Genomic DNA, 17,315 nt, shown 5'->3' with positions numbered 1-17,315 from the left:
TGAGAAAAAAAAAAAAAAGTAAAAGCTTCACCTATGGGATGTTTAATATACATTTTTATTTTTTGTATCCATTTTTTTTAATTCATTATCGCACACACTATTTCACTAGAATACTCCCCCAAAACACTGATAAGTTGATTGATTTTTTTTCTCCTTAAAATTGGCATTAGACCTCAATAGGGATATTAGATGAACCCCTCAGAGGCATAGTTTAAGATATGACTAAAGAGTCCATTGCTTTAACAGGGAGGATCAATAGAATGCAAAGAATTCATAATTGAGTAAATTTATGCAGCTTGAAAATGGACCAATTTTCATAAAAAATGCACATCAACTCAAAAGTATTGCATCTCATCCATCATTCTTGCTGTTCATTAGGGAGTTATTTTACTACGCAGAAATAAAAACAAAAGTCTTGTTTACATACAGTATAAAAAAGGTGGCAATCAACAGCAGGTATAGCTCCAAAAAATTAAAACTGGACATCTGCCCACCAAGCAAGTTCAACCAGTAAGATAATAGAATATATATTTTTGTCTCCATGTACAAAATATACAATACTGTTATTGCATAATTTTGTTAAATGTTACAGTATCATATAAACTACTATAATTAGTGTAAAGCACTTTAAAAGCACATAGAAAACAAAAGTTTATACTATGGCTATCATTCATAAATGTGTGGTCGGTAAAGAATCTGTGCGGGAAAACACCGCTGTTGGTGTTTTAGACTTCTGGCTGCTCATTCATAAAAATGTATGCAGTTGCGATAGCAGTGGGGTGATTCCCCGAACTAGGCTGTCGGTAGGCAGGCGGTAGGCTTGCGGGAGCACAGGAAGCAGCGGAGTTGATACATTTCTCCGTGTTCCACTCTACTGCAGCTGCCTGGGAGGTCTGTCTCTACATTAACTTAACATTGTTATCGCCACATCAGAGGGAGCGGTATTTCCCGTCCTCATACTGCTTGCGTAATTCTTTATGAATTAACATTTTGCTACATTTGTTACGAGGCACAAGGCGGTGATTTGTCGCTCTGCTCGGTAATGTCAGCTTTTCATGCGGAAAGAGCCTTTATGAATGCCGAATTTGCTAAGTGTTCGGTAAAGTCAGCTGTTTTAAGCATTTCCGCATGCGGAAATGCTTTATGAATGATAGCCTATATGTCCAAAAGTAAATCTATCCATATTTCACAATGTTTAACACTGGAATCAGCTTAAGCCATGTACCACGTTATGATTTTCCAGACGACCGACTTTTTTTGAGCACCAGTCGTTTCCACAATATCATGACGTGGGTACAGTCACACAACCACGAGAGCGTCACAATAACGATGGCTCGGATCGCTAAGATCCCCGATGACTCCTGCGCAAAGTACCGCAATTGCTTGAAGTCTCATTCGCTCCCGTAGTGTAGAGTCACGTGATGTCATGCATACCCGCCGGCAGGAAGAAGAGTTGCTTGACGATCGTCGTCAAGGGGATGTCGCAGGGCCCGTTGGGCGGTGAGTACGGGGCTTTACAAGCTCCCGGAATGGAACAAGTTCGTAAGTAGGGGACCACCTGTGTATATATTTATATTAGACACACAATACATTTGTGTAAACAAATATATTTTAATAATAGTTTCAGTAGTTGTATAGCACTTTTATTCTGTTGGACACATCGCTTGCGAGGCAGCCACCAGAGTGCACTCAGTAGGCAAAAGTAGTGTTAGGGAGTCTCGCCCAAGAACTCCTTACATTGCGGTGCAATGGTCAATATTATGACATCACAGCAAGATGCAGTGATAACCTTATTGGGGCTTTCACAAAGTGTGGTGCGGTGGGTTTCGACCCAGCATGCTGTACATTAACCGGGTTACGTGTATGTTTACGGAGGTAGTTAGGCATACTTTCATTGTACTGTATGCCTAACGCAAAAGTATCACATGATGTGGTGGTAAAAAAATTAAAAAAATAACAAAAAAAACCCAAACAAACAAAACCCAGTTGTGTAATTTCTACCAGAAATGCCATACGCCTTTATATTGAAAAACAGTAAGAAAAAAAATAAACAAATAAAAAAAACAAGAAAAAACACTTTTTCCATTTGCTTTTTAATAATGAATGCTATAGAATGGTTAAATACATATACATTCTGTATTTATATTAACTACATTTTCTGATTGTTTACTGCCTTATCCTAACCCATTTTATAATCCATTTGACCTGTCACCAAATTGCTGTTAACTAATCTAAAAAAGATCTTTTTGAATATAGTAAAGAAAAAAATAAAATATGGGTAAACATTCTTAAAAATGGCACACCTTTGTGCTGCTGGCTCTGGATCTCGTCCACCTGGCAAAGATGTGACAGTAATTTATGAATATTTATAAGACATTTATCTCTGTTTTGCAGAGATTGCTTTTTAGTTCCAACTCTAGAAAACCTTTGTAAGAAGACTTAAAAGGTCAACTATAATTTTTTTTTTTTTAATGTATTCAAAATAATAGTACAGACTCATTGCAAAAGCTTGAATAAATAATGTAATTTTATGTACAAGAGGATCAGCAATAATGGTGTTAACATAGTACTGTATCGTGCTTGCCCCTTCTTAATCCCTCATTGCTATTATTGCCCTTTCTTAACCGACCATTGCTTGCGTTTGGCCCATTTTCACTAGAGTTAGATAATTTCATTTATAACTGGCTCTTCTGGCATCCCATCACTGCAGCAACAGCTGCTGCCAGGAGTATGGGGAAAGGCAGCTATATAAAGAAACACCCTGACTGATATCTGCCCCACCGCTGTCTCCCCCTCCCTGCACTGGTCTAAACCCTCCTGACATGCCCTCACCATCCTGGAGGTTTCTGAAAATTGCTTTTGCCTGGGCTGAAGTTAAGATCCCATAACAAACCTTCCTTGCTAAAAACTTTATTAACTTAAATTTAATCAGATATGCTGTTAACCTCTTCTTCCCCAGGCTGCCCGGCTCATTCCTCCTAAATCACCTGTTCTGCCAGCTTACCACTTTCTTCCATCCTTCCACGAGCCTCCGCATGTCCTTTTATCAGTCCCTTGTTTCTGGTTTCCCTCTCTCCTTCCTGTCACCCGTCAGAGCCTGGCTTCCTGGTGACCCTCCCACCTCTAGTCTCACCCTGCAAAGTGTCTGTCTCTCTCTCTTTACTTCCCTCTGGAAGCTGTCCCTACTTCTTTTCTGTGCAAATCTCCTCTTCCTCCTTTGTCACACTCTTACTTGCTACAGAAGCAATTAACCCCTCCAACACCATTCCTGCTCACTTCTCCCTCCCATCTTGCAACTGTGAATCTTGGCGAGTCACAGAAGAGTTAATGTCTTTCCATATATTTGGGAGAGTCTGTACATCTCATAGGGCTTTGGATCCGGCCCAGAGCAGAGCGGAAGCCGTGAAACCAACCAAACTGGTCGGACGGAGTGTGAATCAACGTGGAAAAGCCCAATTGCCTCAGAGAATGACGGCAAACAGCTCTGCACAGTCACCTAGAATCACAGGTAGACGGAAGCAGCAGTTTAAGCAGAAAAAGGAGACAACTGTATAAAGACACAGATGACTGCTGCCTTTAGAGAGAAATGAGCTCTCACAATAGGTTTCCAGTATTTTTATCCAAGCAGAATATACATTTCACAAGGGTCGAATTGTTAATACTGTGGAACTTAAAAACTGCAAATACACCACAAACAACTGATGTTTCCAACCTGGTTCCTCTCATGATGTCACTATCAAAACAACACAAAACACAGGTATATATTGTAGATGTAGTCCAGGGGAGGGAAAAAGCATAGATGCAGAGAGTGAGAGTGTGTGTGTGTGTGTGTGTGTGTGTGTGTGTGTGTGTGTGTGTGTGTGTGTGTGTGTGTGTGTGTGTGTGTGTGTGTGTGTGTGCGTGTGCGTGTGCGTGTGCGTGTGCGTGTGCGTGTGTGTGTGTGTGTGTGTGTGTCCAGATTAGAAAATCTTTGTTTCAGGAACCAGTAGTGCTGTACCTTCTCTGCAGTACGGGCATCTGGAGACGTGGGCCCATAGCCTATTACCTTTTCTCCAAGGAGATATTTTCAAACCTTACCAATAAAATACCTTTCCTACCATGCAAGAAAATACTCAAAATAAGTTACTTTTTCAATTGTGAAATTCTGAAAGTAATAATGTATAATTTAGTATAATATAAAAAAAGTTAATAGGATAAGGGCCTTGGGCTCCATACGGGGGCAAATTAATCAGTCAGTGCAAGAGAGATTGGAGATTTTCAGATGAAGGAATTGGATTGGTTGATCTTAGCAATAGCCCCACTCCTAGGCTGTTTTGCAGCAGATTTGCTTCAAATCTCAAATGCATGCACAATTAATATGTCTGAAGGGAACAGGTGATGCAGTTGGGTTTATGGGGAAAAGCACAGGGAGGCCAAGAGACAGCCCACACTGAGAATGAATTGACCCATGTAGGGTGCTTTTGGAAAGAGACTGTCACAAGAGGCAGTGAGAGCTCCTAGAAGTTGTGGTATTTTATTTATTTTTTTTAAATGTCAAGTTTACTGAAAGAATACAGTCGGTATAAAACAAAAATGTAACATAGAAACAGCCCAAACCCAAACAGGGCCAAGTGCTTGTCACATCAACATATATTATTCACTACAGGCTTGCTTAAAGGAATACTTAAGGCAAAAAAAAAAAAAATGACATTTACTCACCTGGGGCATCCCTCAGCCCCCCGAAGCTGGATGGTGCCCTCGCAGCCCCGCTCCGATCGTCCTGTCCCCGCCGGCGGCTACTTCCGGTTCGGCGACAGCCGCCGACAGGCTGGGAACGCGGCTGATTTTCCGCGTTCCCAGCCGCTGCTATCACCCTCTATGCTGCTATAGCGTCTATATATACGCTATAGCAGCATAGAGGGTGATAGCAGCGGCTGGGAACGCGGAAAATCAGCCGCGTTCCCAGCCTGTCGGCGGCTGTTGCCGAACCGGAAGTAGCCGCCGGCGGGGACAGGACGATCGGAGCGGGGCTGCGAGGGCACCATCCAGCTTCGGGGGGCTGAGGGATGCCCCAGGTGAGTAAATGTCATTTTTTTTTTTTGCCTTAAGTATTCCTTTAAGGCTGCTTTCACAGTAAGACGTTACAGGCGCACATTAGTGCAGCCTGTAACGCATCCCAACTCATAGCAATGATTAATCAATGGGCTGTTCACAGTGTTGAAAGTTGAAAGTGCTGCATGCTATGTTGTGCGCACATGCTCAGTAGTGTTGGAGGAGGCGATCTTCCCTCCTCCTCCTCGGCCAGGCACATGGCTAATTAATATTCACTGCACGGTGTGACGTGCAGTGTTTACTTCTTGGAGCGCCGCTCTGTGCGGCGATTGGCTGGCGGGACCACGTGATGCCGCGTGCGTCCAAGAGTGCGCATCGCGGACACCAGAGTGAGCTGCACAACGCGGCTCACTCTGATGTCCACATCCAAGAGCACCAGGCGTTGCGTTAGGGGCACGTTATGCGACCATAACGTCCCCTAAAACGCAACGTCTTGGTGTGAAAGTAGCCTTAAGGATGCAACTGCGAAGCAAACAGCACAATAAGTGGGGAAAAGCTGGTGCGGAACTTGAGACACGTGCATTTGTCTAAAATATCTATACCAGATAGTTCACCCTCCAATATAGTGGGATAGTGCAGTCTCCCAGGCTACAACTGACCAGGATAGCTAGCAGACATCACGACTACCTTACTTGTGTAGGCGTAGAATTAAGCCACATTGACCAAATGGGGGGGGGGGGGGGGTGGCATCCTTATGTTGATAGCTTTCCAGTAAGGGAGCGCTACATTAACTAATCTAATCCAGTCTGAGCAAGAAGGGTCTGTGGCTGCTATCCAGCACTTAGTAAGTTTGCACGCCACATGCAATGCTTTGATCACAAATTGCTTTTTATGTTTAGCTGTGACTGTATCAGAGAATAAAGTTCAGTAAACAAGTATTGGCAACCAGTGGTGCTCATCCGGATTCTGGACGAACGAACGAGATAGAGAATTTTTTGCCTTTTTCAGGTCACGTCCGGTTTTCTTATCCGGATATCCAAATCTGGCCGGAAACTGAGGTCGGAAATCCGAATCGGAAAATTTTAAAAACTCTGATATCAGACCCGGATCAGATATCTGGGTATCTGGATCCGAATTAGATCTAGAAAGTGAAAAGTGGTATCCGAGCAGCACTGTTGGCAGTCCAAAAAAGTTATATACTTGCAACCAGTATGGATTCACTGTGTGGCAGGACCAGATCATATGCAGAAAGATGCCGCGACCTGCACAACACAATGACAAAGATCATCTGCCTGTGCCCTAAACTTTGCAAAGCATACTGGCGTGAGAAAAGCCCTGTATAGTATACAGAGATAGAGTAGATCAAGCGGTCTGGTTGAGGAGGAGAGCCCTTACTAACACTGCTCAATGTATCATCCCAATCATCATCCTCAGATATATTGCCCACTTCTCTGCCCCAATAAGCCTTTATTAGGTATACTCAGTGGGTGGCCATAAGAGTAACCATTTCAGTGTTCAGTCCAGAGATCAACTGCCTAGATGAAGTACCCTTGAAGGACCTCTGTCACGAAAATCTTAAAATTTCAAATACATGTAAACACATACAATTAAGTAGTATGTTTCTTCCAGAGTAAAATGAGCCATAAATTACTTTTCTCCTATGTTGCTGTCACTTACAGTAGGTAGTAGAAATCTGACAGAACTGATTTTGGAGTAGCCCAACTCCTCATGGGGGGTTCACAGGGATTTCTTTATTTTCAAAATTCACTTAGTGAATGGCAGTTGCTCTGTCCAATTGCCAAAAAAGTGTACGGTGAGCAGGGAGGCTAGTCAGCATCTCTGTATACATCTTTTCCAGGGAGTGTCTTTATAAAGAATAAAAGGCCATGCTAAGAATCCCCTATGGAGAGATGAACTAGCCCAAAACCTGTAATATCAGATTTCTACTACTTACTGTAAAGCCAACAACATTGGAGAGAAGCAATTTATGGTTCATTTTACTCAGGAAGAAACCTACTTCTGATTTGCATGTGTTTGACATTTTAAGATTTTTGCGACAGTTCCTTTTTAATAATATTCAGCAAGAATCTTTTAGGAAGTGATGTAAACTGATTTATCAATTCTCAACAGGATTAGGCTATGCCCATTTAGAGATCAATCACTTATAATATAAGGTGACAGTGTCCCAGAACTGCTTTTACTAACTATACAGGGCACCACTATCACCTCATATTGCATGCATACAGGGAGTGCAGAATTATTAGGCAAGTGGTATTTTTGAGGAATAATTTTATTATTGAACAACAACCATGTTCTCAATGAACCCAAAAAACTCATTTATATCAAAGCTGAATATTTTTGAAAGTTTTTAGTTTGTTTTTAGTTTTAGCTATTTTAGGGGGATATCTGTGTGTGCAGGTGACTATTACTGTGCATAATTATTAAGCAACTTAACAAAAAACAAATATATACCCATTTCAATTATTTATTTTTACCAGTGAAACCAAAATAACATCTCAACATTCACAAATATACATTTCTGACATTCAAAAACAAAAACAAATCAGTGACCAATATAGCCACCTTTCTTTGCAAGCACACTCAAAAGCCTGCCATCCATGGATTCTGTCAGTGTTTTGATCTGTTCACCATCAACATTGCGTGCAGCAGCAACCACAGCCTCCCAGACACTGTTTAGAGAGGTGTACTGTTTTCCTTCCTTGTAAATTTCTCATTTTATGATGGACCACAGGTTCTCAATGGGGTTCAGATCAGGTGAACAAGGAGGCCATGTCATTAGTTTATCTTCTTTTATACCCTTTCTTGCCAGCCACGCTGTGAAGTACTTGGACGCGTGTGATGGAGCATTGTCCTGCATGAAAATCATGTTTTTCTTGAAGGATGCAGACTTCTTCCTGTACCACTGCTTGAAGAAGGTGTCTTCCAGAAACTGGCAGTGGGACTGGGAGTTGAGCTTGACTCCATCCTCAACCCGAAAAGGCCCCACAAGCTCATCTTTGATGATACCAGCTCAAACCAGTACTCCACCTCCACCTTGCTGGCGTCTGAGTCGGACTGGAGCTCTCTGCCCTTTACCAATCCAGCCACGGGCCCATCCATCTGGCCCAACAAGACTCACTCTCATTTCATCAGTCCATAAAACCTTCGAAAAATCAGTCTTGAGATATTTCTTGGCCCAGTCTTGACGTTTCAGCTTGTGTGTCTCGTTCAGTGGTGATCGTCTTTCAGCCTTTCTTACCTTGGCCATGTCTCTGAGTATTGCACACCTTGTGCTTTTGGACACTCCAGTGATGTTGCAGCTCTGAAACATGGCCAAACTGGTGGCAAGTGGCATCTTGGCAGCTGCACGCTTGACTTTTCTCAGTTCATGGGCAGTTATTTTGCGCCTTGGTTTTTCCACACACTTCTTGCGACCCTGTTGACTATTTTGAATGAAACGCTTGATTGTTTGATGATCACGCTTCAGAAGCTTTGCAATTTTGAGTGTGCTGCATCCCTTTGCAAGATATCTCATTATTTTTGACTTTTCTGAGCCTGTCAAGTCGTTCTTTTGACCCATTTTGCCAAAGGAAAGGAAGTTGCCTAATAATTATGCACACCTGATATAGGGTGTTGATGTCATTAGACCACACCCCTTCTCATTACAGAGATGCACATCACCTAATATTCTCAATTGGTAGTAGGCTTTCGAGCCTATACAGCTTGGAGTAAGACAACATGCATAAAGAGGATGATGTGGTCAAAATACTCATTTACCTAATAATTCAGCACTCCCTGTATATTTACACTCTGGTTTATGCCTGTCTAGTGGAAATAACACAGCAGTGCCTCAGTATTGCTGCAGAGTGTTGAGCCCAATATATAAGACAGTACATTCTTGCTTCAAGGAAGCAGTCAACGTAGTTCAGTAAAATTTGCCTCAGATCCCTGACTCTCTATTCTGCATCAGAGTAGTTTACCTTCAATATTTTAAGTTTGTGGAACTGTGTTTATCAAACCATCCAGAGAAGTGCTACAAATTTGTTTCAGATTAAAGATAGCCATACATCTAGCGATTCTGATTCAATCAATAAAGCGATAGACTTTATTAAGGAATCTACTTCAGTATGGTTGATCGAAAGTCGATCAACTAGCGACCCACACACTACAGGCGATATCCTACTTGATTCACTTTCACTAAATCGATCTGATGGATGTTGTGTCTCTATGCTCTGAATGCAAAAGTCGATTGAATGACGTGAACAGTAGTCAATTCCTCTGTGATTGACCGATATCTTGTATCCTATTCGATCAATTAAGCTGGTCGATTCGACATGATATCAGCAACTTTTCATCGATTGGGCATACTGGAACACACTCGATTCGATAATCCAATCAAATGATCGTACAGCCAAATTGCTACATGCATGGCTACCTTTATTTGAAGCAAGAACGTTCTGCAGGCAGATCTATTGCATACAGGCTCAATTTTGCTGCAACAGTTGCCTATTGAAGTGACTGTCACCGTACTGCCTCACATTTACAATTAAATAACAGAAACCCTAACACACCCTCGTTGTGAGTCATGAGAATATAATATATACAGTATATACCCCCTTTCCCTGAAATTAAGCCCTAGCAAGAATTTCAAGCATGCTTGAAATATAAACCCTACCCCGAAAGTAAGTCCTAGCTGCAGTAAGTGGAAAAAAAAAATGTATGGCAACTTGTTTTATTACTGGAGCCCAGAAACATGAGTGCCATACTTCTTCCCCATAGGCTGAAGTGTGTGTGTGTGTGTGTGGGGGGGGGGGGGGGGTCAGCAGCATAGAGCTGGGGGAAGGAGGTTGCAGGGGGATTTCAGGGGACACCAGGAGGACATTGAGGACACAACAGATGACATAGGAGGATAGAGGGGGACACCAAAAGGACACTGAAGGTACAAAGGAGACACAGGAGTGCACAAGAGTTGAATCCAGCAGAGGAAGAGGTGGCACAGTGGGGAAGGCAGGACGACACACAGCACAGGAACTTGTGCGTTCGTAGAAATATAAGAAACCCCCTGAAAATAAGCTCTACCACATCTTTTGGTGCAAAATTTTATATAAGACAGGGTCTTATTTTCGGGGAAACACGGTATATATTTTTATATTATATATATAATCTATGTTATTTATTATGCAATCAAAGCTAGAATCACCCTTCAACAATTGTGAGTCGGAGATATGAAGGTCCTCATCTGCTCAACAGGGGTAAATTTGTATCTATGCACCCAAAACCTCCTTGTCATCCAGGATACAGGAGATTTACAAAATTTTGTTGCAGTGGTACTTTACTCCTTTTAAATTACATCATATCTTGCCTTGCCATAAAGATAACAAGTGTTGGAAATGTAACAGTGCCACAGGTACATTATTGCATATACTGTGGTCCTGCCCTTCCTTTAAGAGTTTTGGTAAAAAGGTAGAGAGATTCTAAAAAACGGTTGTCATGAATGATACGGAAGTCGGGACGATTAGCGATTCTGTATTGTTCCGCAAAGCAGCGTAGAATGACATTTTTTCTTTTTCATGAAGTATGTTTGTTGACCAGTGAAGGCATGTGTGTTTACTTAACTTGTTCAAAAAGAATTCCTTGCTGGCCAGTGACTTGTTAATTAGCCAAGGGGTGTGAAACCCTAGCCTGGTATAATACATCAAAGGTTGTTCTAGCTGGTCATGCTTAGATGAAAATTAACACCTCCAAAAGTTGCATTCATCCAGGAGAAGCCAAAGGAAGCTAGCTCCACAGGGGTCCACTCGGAGCTCAGACACAGAGGCACTGCTGGGGAACAGATTTAAATGCATATGGTTTATGATTTCGGCCTGTTAAATGAAAACCGTGTATAGCACAGCTATGAAATTAATATAGTCTTATTCGTTAAAATCTGCCTAATGTGCTGATATAAAATTCATAACCATAATCCGTCCGGTTATTGGTGTACGACCCTTCTCGGTGACAGGACAGCCTAACGCACTCATGCAAGATGTCATATTATTCGGTATTTTCTGACAAGTATGAATCTGCTATCCACCTACATACGACATGTATAGTTTATGAGTTACAGTGTTTTACAATTTAAGCTCAAAATCCTCCTAGGAGGAGGTGGACTGTCATTTGCCACACCCCCAAACCAGCTTCATCAAAAGCACATTGCCAGCAGGCAGACTTCAGTCCTCCAAATCCCATCTGCACGAGAGTCTGCTGCTGCTAACCAGAGGACCTTGTGGTTGGCAGCCATCTTGGAACTGTAACATCTGCTTGGATTACAAAAAATATACCTAAAGGCCTACGATTCTGAATCCAAGGACTTTGCATTTCTTTTCCCAGAAGGAAATATTCCCACACAGACTGCATTTCGGCTAAGTAAACCTTTCACAATTATTCCCTTTTATTTTAAGCTTTGTGGTTATATGTTAATTGGTTTTACGGTTATGACCTGTTCCTGAACATACACAATTGTACTTACTCCTCTGAAAACGTTACCTTGTGTTCTAGAGTATCTTGTATTTATAACCGGTATGTTTGAATCGGGCACAGATAGACAGATCTGGTGCCGATCCCTGCATACAGCTAAGGGTTAACTTATAGTGTTCGCAGTGTTCTAATATATTTACAGTCATGTGCTGACTCATGTGGTGGCAAGCCTTTGAATTGTACGTGTGTGGTGAATCCTTTGGAGTCAGGACACTCCTCTCGGCTAGTCGGTTCATAGATTGTGAATCCACATATGAGCATCCATGCACAAAGCGACAGCAAGACCGAGTTTCTGACTCTGAGCGATTGACCCAATCAAGGACCGGCCCATGCGGTTCATGACACCGGTCACTGAAAGGGACACTGTTTGTACCAGAATTGTAGATCTTTTACACCAAAAGGACTGGTCACTGAAAGCATACATTAAGTCCAATGTATCACATATTAAATGATAGACTTCCCTCCCAAGCTCAGGAGAATTGGCAAGAGAGCTTGACCACATACAACTGATGGAAGACTTGGCCCACACTGCACTGAATAGCTCTGAGGCCTTCCGCAAGACTTGGTCATTCTGGAATGTATTTATCAAATCAGAAGAATTCAACAAAGTTTTGAACAGTCTACAACAAGTATGTGAAAAGGATATCTTGTGTTTTAATATCACCAGGAGTTGATACAATGGAATAGAAGATGCTAAATTCCTAATGACATTTGGGGGAATGTGCCGACATGCCACGCCTAGTTAGGACACGTATTCGCTACATGTAGAATTTCATGTTACTATCATTAACACGTGTGCCATTAAGCCCCGTTTACACTTAATCAGTTGGTATGAGTTAGTGTGCGTTTTTTTCCATAGCAGTGCATTGGGAAGAAGATTTCAGTTAAAACGTGTTAAAGAGAAACTCCAACCAAGAATTGAACTTTTTCCCAATCAGTAGCTGATACCCCATTTTACATGAGAAAGACAATGATTTTCACAAACAGACCATCAGGGGGCGCTGTGTGACTGATTTTGTGCTGAAACCCCTCCCACAAGAGGCTCTGAATACCGCGGTACTGCTGGCAAACTGCCACAATGTAACAATGTTCAGAGACAGGAAATAGCTGTTATTAGCTGTCTGTAACAGACAGAGCAGCTAGAAACAGCTAAATAACCTGCCCACAGTAACAATGTCACCATGTAATAAATGTCAGAATGTGAATCTGGGAGAGGAAAGATTTTACAATGAGCAAACACTGACTAAATCATTTATACATAATTATGGTAAAAAATGAAGCACTTTTTTTACTACATTATTTTCACTGGAGTTCCTCTTTAAGTGTGAAAGGTGCCATAGAAAAACATGGGCATTACTTTGAAAATCAGTTTTCTTTCAGTTATAACTGAGAGCAACTGAATAAGTGTAAAAGGGGCCTTAGGTTTTGTTATTTTAAAAGGTTAATATTTACTGTTAGAGTATACCTAAGATGCTGTATCTATTGACATCATTGCTTCTCGATATTTGAACATAAGCAGTGTCGAATTTCCATATTCTTGTCTTTAAAGCCCCCTATATTACTCGGTTATTGAAATAAAAAAATATCTTTAATAAAGATTAAAGAGGAACTCCAGTGAAAATAATTTAATATAAAAAGGTGCTTAATTTTTACAATAATTATGTATACATGATTTAGTCAGAGTTTGCTCATTGTAAAATCTTTCCTCTCCCAGATTCACATTCTGACATGTATTACATGGTGACATTGTTACTGTGGGCAGATTATGTAGCTGTTCTGGCTTTAACAGACAGCTATAAACAGCCATTTCCTGTGTGTGTCATTGTTACATTGTGGCAGTTTGCCCAGAGTACCGTACGGTACCAGAGCCTCTTGTGGGAGGGGTTTCAGCACAAAATCAGTCATACAGCGCCCCCTGATGGTCTGTTTGTGAAAATCATTATATTTTTCATGTAAAAGTGGGTATCAGCTACTGATTGGGATAAAGTTCAATTCTTGGTCGGAGTTTCTCTTTAAGTAAAAAACAAGTGCAAGATCCACAAATTGGCACACATTCATTTGCAAAAGGTGTGTGGTGGCTGATCTGAAATTGACACAATGCTTTCTGGCCATGATTGTGTAACGATGTAGGTTAGTATTACATATGACCTGGTCACATTAGCTGCAGCAGGAAATTTAAATAAGCTCCAAAAGGGTTGTCTGAATTTTCTGTGACAACAACACACCACAGCCAAGTCAATTAATAGAAGCGGAGCCAATGATAGGTTTTGGTTAAGGAAGGTTAAGTTTGTTGGGAGGAAGAGCTCAAAGTGAACAGACCTCCCAACAGAGAGTAGATGAAATCAATGGAATGCTAATCATTTCAAAATTGATGCAAATTATATGGGTTTTATGGGGAAATTTCTACAGCTTGGAACGTGACCAAATGGAGTAGCTGATGATTTTCAATAGTGATGATCAATGAGATACAGTCCATTTGAAAGCTGCATGAGTTTGCATACACAATTTATATAATCCTGAATTTAAAATTACTTGCATCTTCTTGACCATGCCTACTCTTCAAGCAACATATAAAAAAAAAGTCTGCAGGCAGCAAAAAAGGAGCCAGACTGCAGTTTAAACAGCCGTCACACTTATCCTTGCGATTTCCCGCTACGTTTTTTGCATTTGTCATTTCTGCATTTTGTGCAATTTTAGTGCATAGCAATGACGGTCGTTTACATGGAATTGCATATAATTAACTTAACATTCGCAATTCCCATTGACTTGCAGTGTATTTCACAATCAAGTCTCATGCGATATTATTAAATTTTTTATATAGCGTTGACATCTTCCACAGTGTTGTACAGAATAGATTGTCTTGTCACTTAACTGTCCCTCAGAGGGGCTCACACAATCTAGTCCCTACAATAGTCATATGTCTATGTATATGTATATATAGCGTAGTGTATGTATCATAGTCTAGGGCCAATTTTTAGGGGGGGGGGGGGCAATTTACTGTATGTTTTGGGGTATCAGAGGAAACCGTAGTGACCAGAAGAAACCCACACAGACACAGGGAGAACATACAAACTCAGTACAGATCGTGCCCTGGCTGGGACTCGAACTGTGGACCCAGTGCTTTTTTTTCTGCAGAAAATTCACAACACCACAAGTCAAATGCAATGCCATTGACTTGCATTAGATGTACAGCAAACACTAATTCAGTTACGTGTGAAAGGTGCCCAACCGGGGAGAGAAAAGGCACATCAGAGAACAGCAAACATACAGCTGTTAGCATTATTCAGTTTACTATCAGTTGGACACAGAGTAGCGGCTACTGTTACATAATGCAATACAGGGGAAAAAAAAAAATGAAAATATACTTATTTTTTTAAACAGCAGAACATAAAACATAACATACACCTGGGTCATACCAAAATGTAGAAATGAAGGCATTTTAAAGAAGCATTAAAAATAACTAAATTAGTCTGCAGTGTTCACCGTCTGCAGAGAGAATGCAAATAAGGTTCTTGAACATTGGCTTAAGCCTGGTACACACTTTCAATTTTAGTTAGCCGATTTTACCCCCTCTATGTAGTAGGAGAGCTTACCTACACACATTATGTTCATAGTATTCAGAATCTGGCATAGTAATCAAAATCTGTTGACCTTCGTACTACAAGGAGGTGGTAAAACTGGCTAGTCATTGGCCAATCTTGACTGAAAGTGCGTACCAGGCTTAAAGGGAACCTAAACTGAAAGGAATATGGATATTTCCTTTAAAACAATACCAGTTGCCTGGCAGTCCTGCTGATCTCTTTGGCTGTGGTAGTGTCTGAATAACACCAGAAACAAGCATGCAGCTAATCAAGTCTGACTTCAGTCAGAGCACCTGATCTGCATGCTTTTTGAGGGGCTGTAGCTAAAAGTATTAGAGACACAGGATCAGCAGGAGAGCCAGGCAACTAGTATTATTTCACAAGGAAAAGTCTATATCCTTCTCAGTTTAGGTTCCCTTTAAGGCTACTTTCACAATAGGACGTTGCGTTTGATGTGACGCTAAGGTCGCACAACGCGGTCCTAACGCAACGCATATACACTCACAGTACAACGTTAAAGTCGCACGTTAGAAAATGTATTTGCTATGGAACGAAAACGGCGCATGCGGAACAAAAAAAAAAAAAAATACATTACTGAGCATGTGCAACACAAGTAACGCAGCAGATTCATTGCTAAATGCACAGCATGCAGCAATTTCTAATAACGCCACACATTAATGCAACGTGTGCACTGTGAATGCTGCACAGACTTAGTATTGCTGTGCGTTACTCTGCGTTATAATATTTTATAACGTGCAACGTTAAAGAGGTCTACGGTAAGTGCATAAAACCCTCGCCTTGCAGTGCTTCAGTCCCAGGTTTCATTGCTGGCCAGGACACCATCTGTCTACAGTTTGTTCATCCTTCCATTTTGTTCAGCTTCTCTAGTGTCCTCCCAAATACATACCAGTTGGTAAAATCTGGTACTGGATGGTGGAGGGGACATATAGATTGTGATCCTTGGGAAGGACAGTTATTATTATTATTATTATTATTATTATTATTATTATTATGTATTTATACAGCGCCGACATATTACGCAGCGCTGTACAGTGTATATATAGTTACAGTGGGCAAGGTGTTCCCTGTAAAAGCAGGGATGCAAAGCAAAGTCGTGCTGCACATTTTCCATGTGTTGCGTTGCATACAGTGAAGCACAGTAAATGAAAAGTATGCTTTATTGGCACCACGTGCTTTTGTGGCAACACACTGTATGCAGTGCGCTGAGATGCAGCACACTGTTATACCACACTGTTTGCGTCGTATAGGTGGTGCATAGCAGAAAACCGCATTTCAACGTGCCTGTTAAGCCGCACCTCAAAGCAACACTGTAAAGGGAGCCTCAGTGAAGTAACTTGTTAAAAAATAGTCTGTAGAGCAATGTACAGCAAAGAATTGGGATAAGTTCACGCCATGCAGGTGCGTTAGTCTATTATAACGCCAATAACACAGCAATGCTTTCACAATGGGCCCACTCACAGGCTTGCAGTGGTTCCATGGTCCGACAGGTTCTGTCATAACACAAGCCAAGCTGTGTGCTGCAGATGCATTTCCAGACGCCAATTTTGTGATCCACTGCGATGTGGTCATTTGCATAATTTGCATAATATTATAATTTGCATAATATAATTTGCATAATATTTGCATAATATTATAATATGTGTTATAATATGTTAGGACTGTGAACTGCAATGGAGACTGGAAATAGACTTTAATACAAAACCTGCACGTGGCAAGTTATAAACACAATCAGATACAACGCAGTACTGTGAACAGGCTCATAGAATTGTATGGGCAGTGAGTTAACTTGCAGAATTATTCTGCAACTCATCTGACCACTGTGAACAGGGCCTCTTAACATGGGAATGACTTAAAGTGAACCGAGCACCTTTTTTTCACTCAGGACATTTCTATAGCACATGAAAAATGTATGCCGACTATCTGTTTCATGCTTTGAAAACACACTCCTAATTATTCACCCCCTTTGCTGATGAAAGGCATGGTTTACCTCTTGGTAATTAGCACAATAAAACAATTAGAGGTTACTGAACTTTCTGCGGATGGGGACGGTCAGCAGGTCTGCTCAAACAGGCCAATTTAACAACTTTGAATGTAAAATACAAGGTAAAATTAAAGTTTATTTTAATAATGAAACAGATAGTCGGCATACATTTTTCATGTGCTATA

General features: G+C 41.2%; 1 protein-coding gene across 4 annotated transcripts in view; it reads right to left on the bottom strand.

The window, feature by feature from the left end:
- The window catches only part of LOC137564049 (transcription factor ETV6-like), a 169,495-nt gene that overhangs the window by 85,912 nt on the left and 66,268 nt on the right, over positions 1–17,315 (bottom strand). Inside the window, exon 1 of one of the 4 annotated variants that reach the window (XM_068277351.1) lies at positions 3,005–3,146. The exons of 2 other annotated variants lie outside the window; for them this stretch is intronic. In XM_068277351.1, the coding sequence (XP_068133452.1) occupies positions 3,005–3,037 (33 nt within the window). In that variant the 5' untranslated portion in view covers positions 3,038–3,146. Of the gene's footprint in view, positions 1–1,225; positions 1,242–3,004; positions 3,147–17,315 lie in introns of those variants that run through there. One more of the 4 variants, XM_068277352.1, reaches the window with a different exon arrangement.

Source organism: Hyperolius riggenbachi, chromosome 3 (genome assembly GCF_040937935.1).
Source record: "Hyperolius riggenbachi isolate aHypRig1 chromosome 3, aHypRig1.pri, whole genome shotgun sequence".
Taxonomy (NCBI): Eukaryota; Metazoa; Chordata; class Amphibia; order Anura; family Hyperoliidae; genus Hyperolius; species Hyperolius riggenbachi.
The sequence above is the reverse complement of the archived record's forward strand: the minus strand, read 5'-3'. Positions and strand labels throughout refer to the sequence as shown.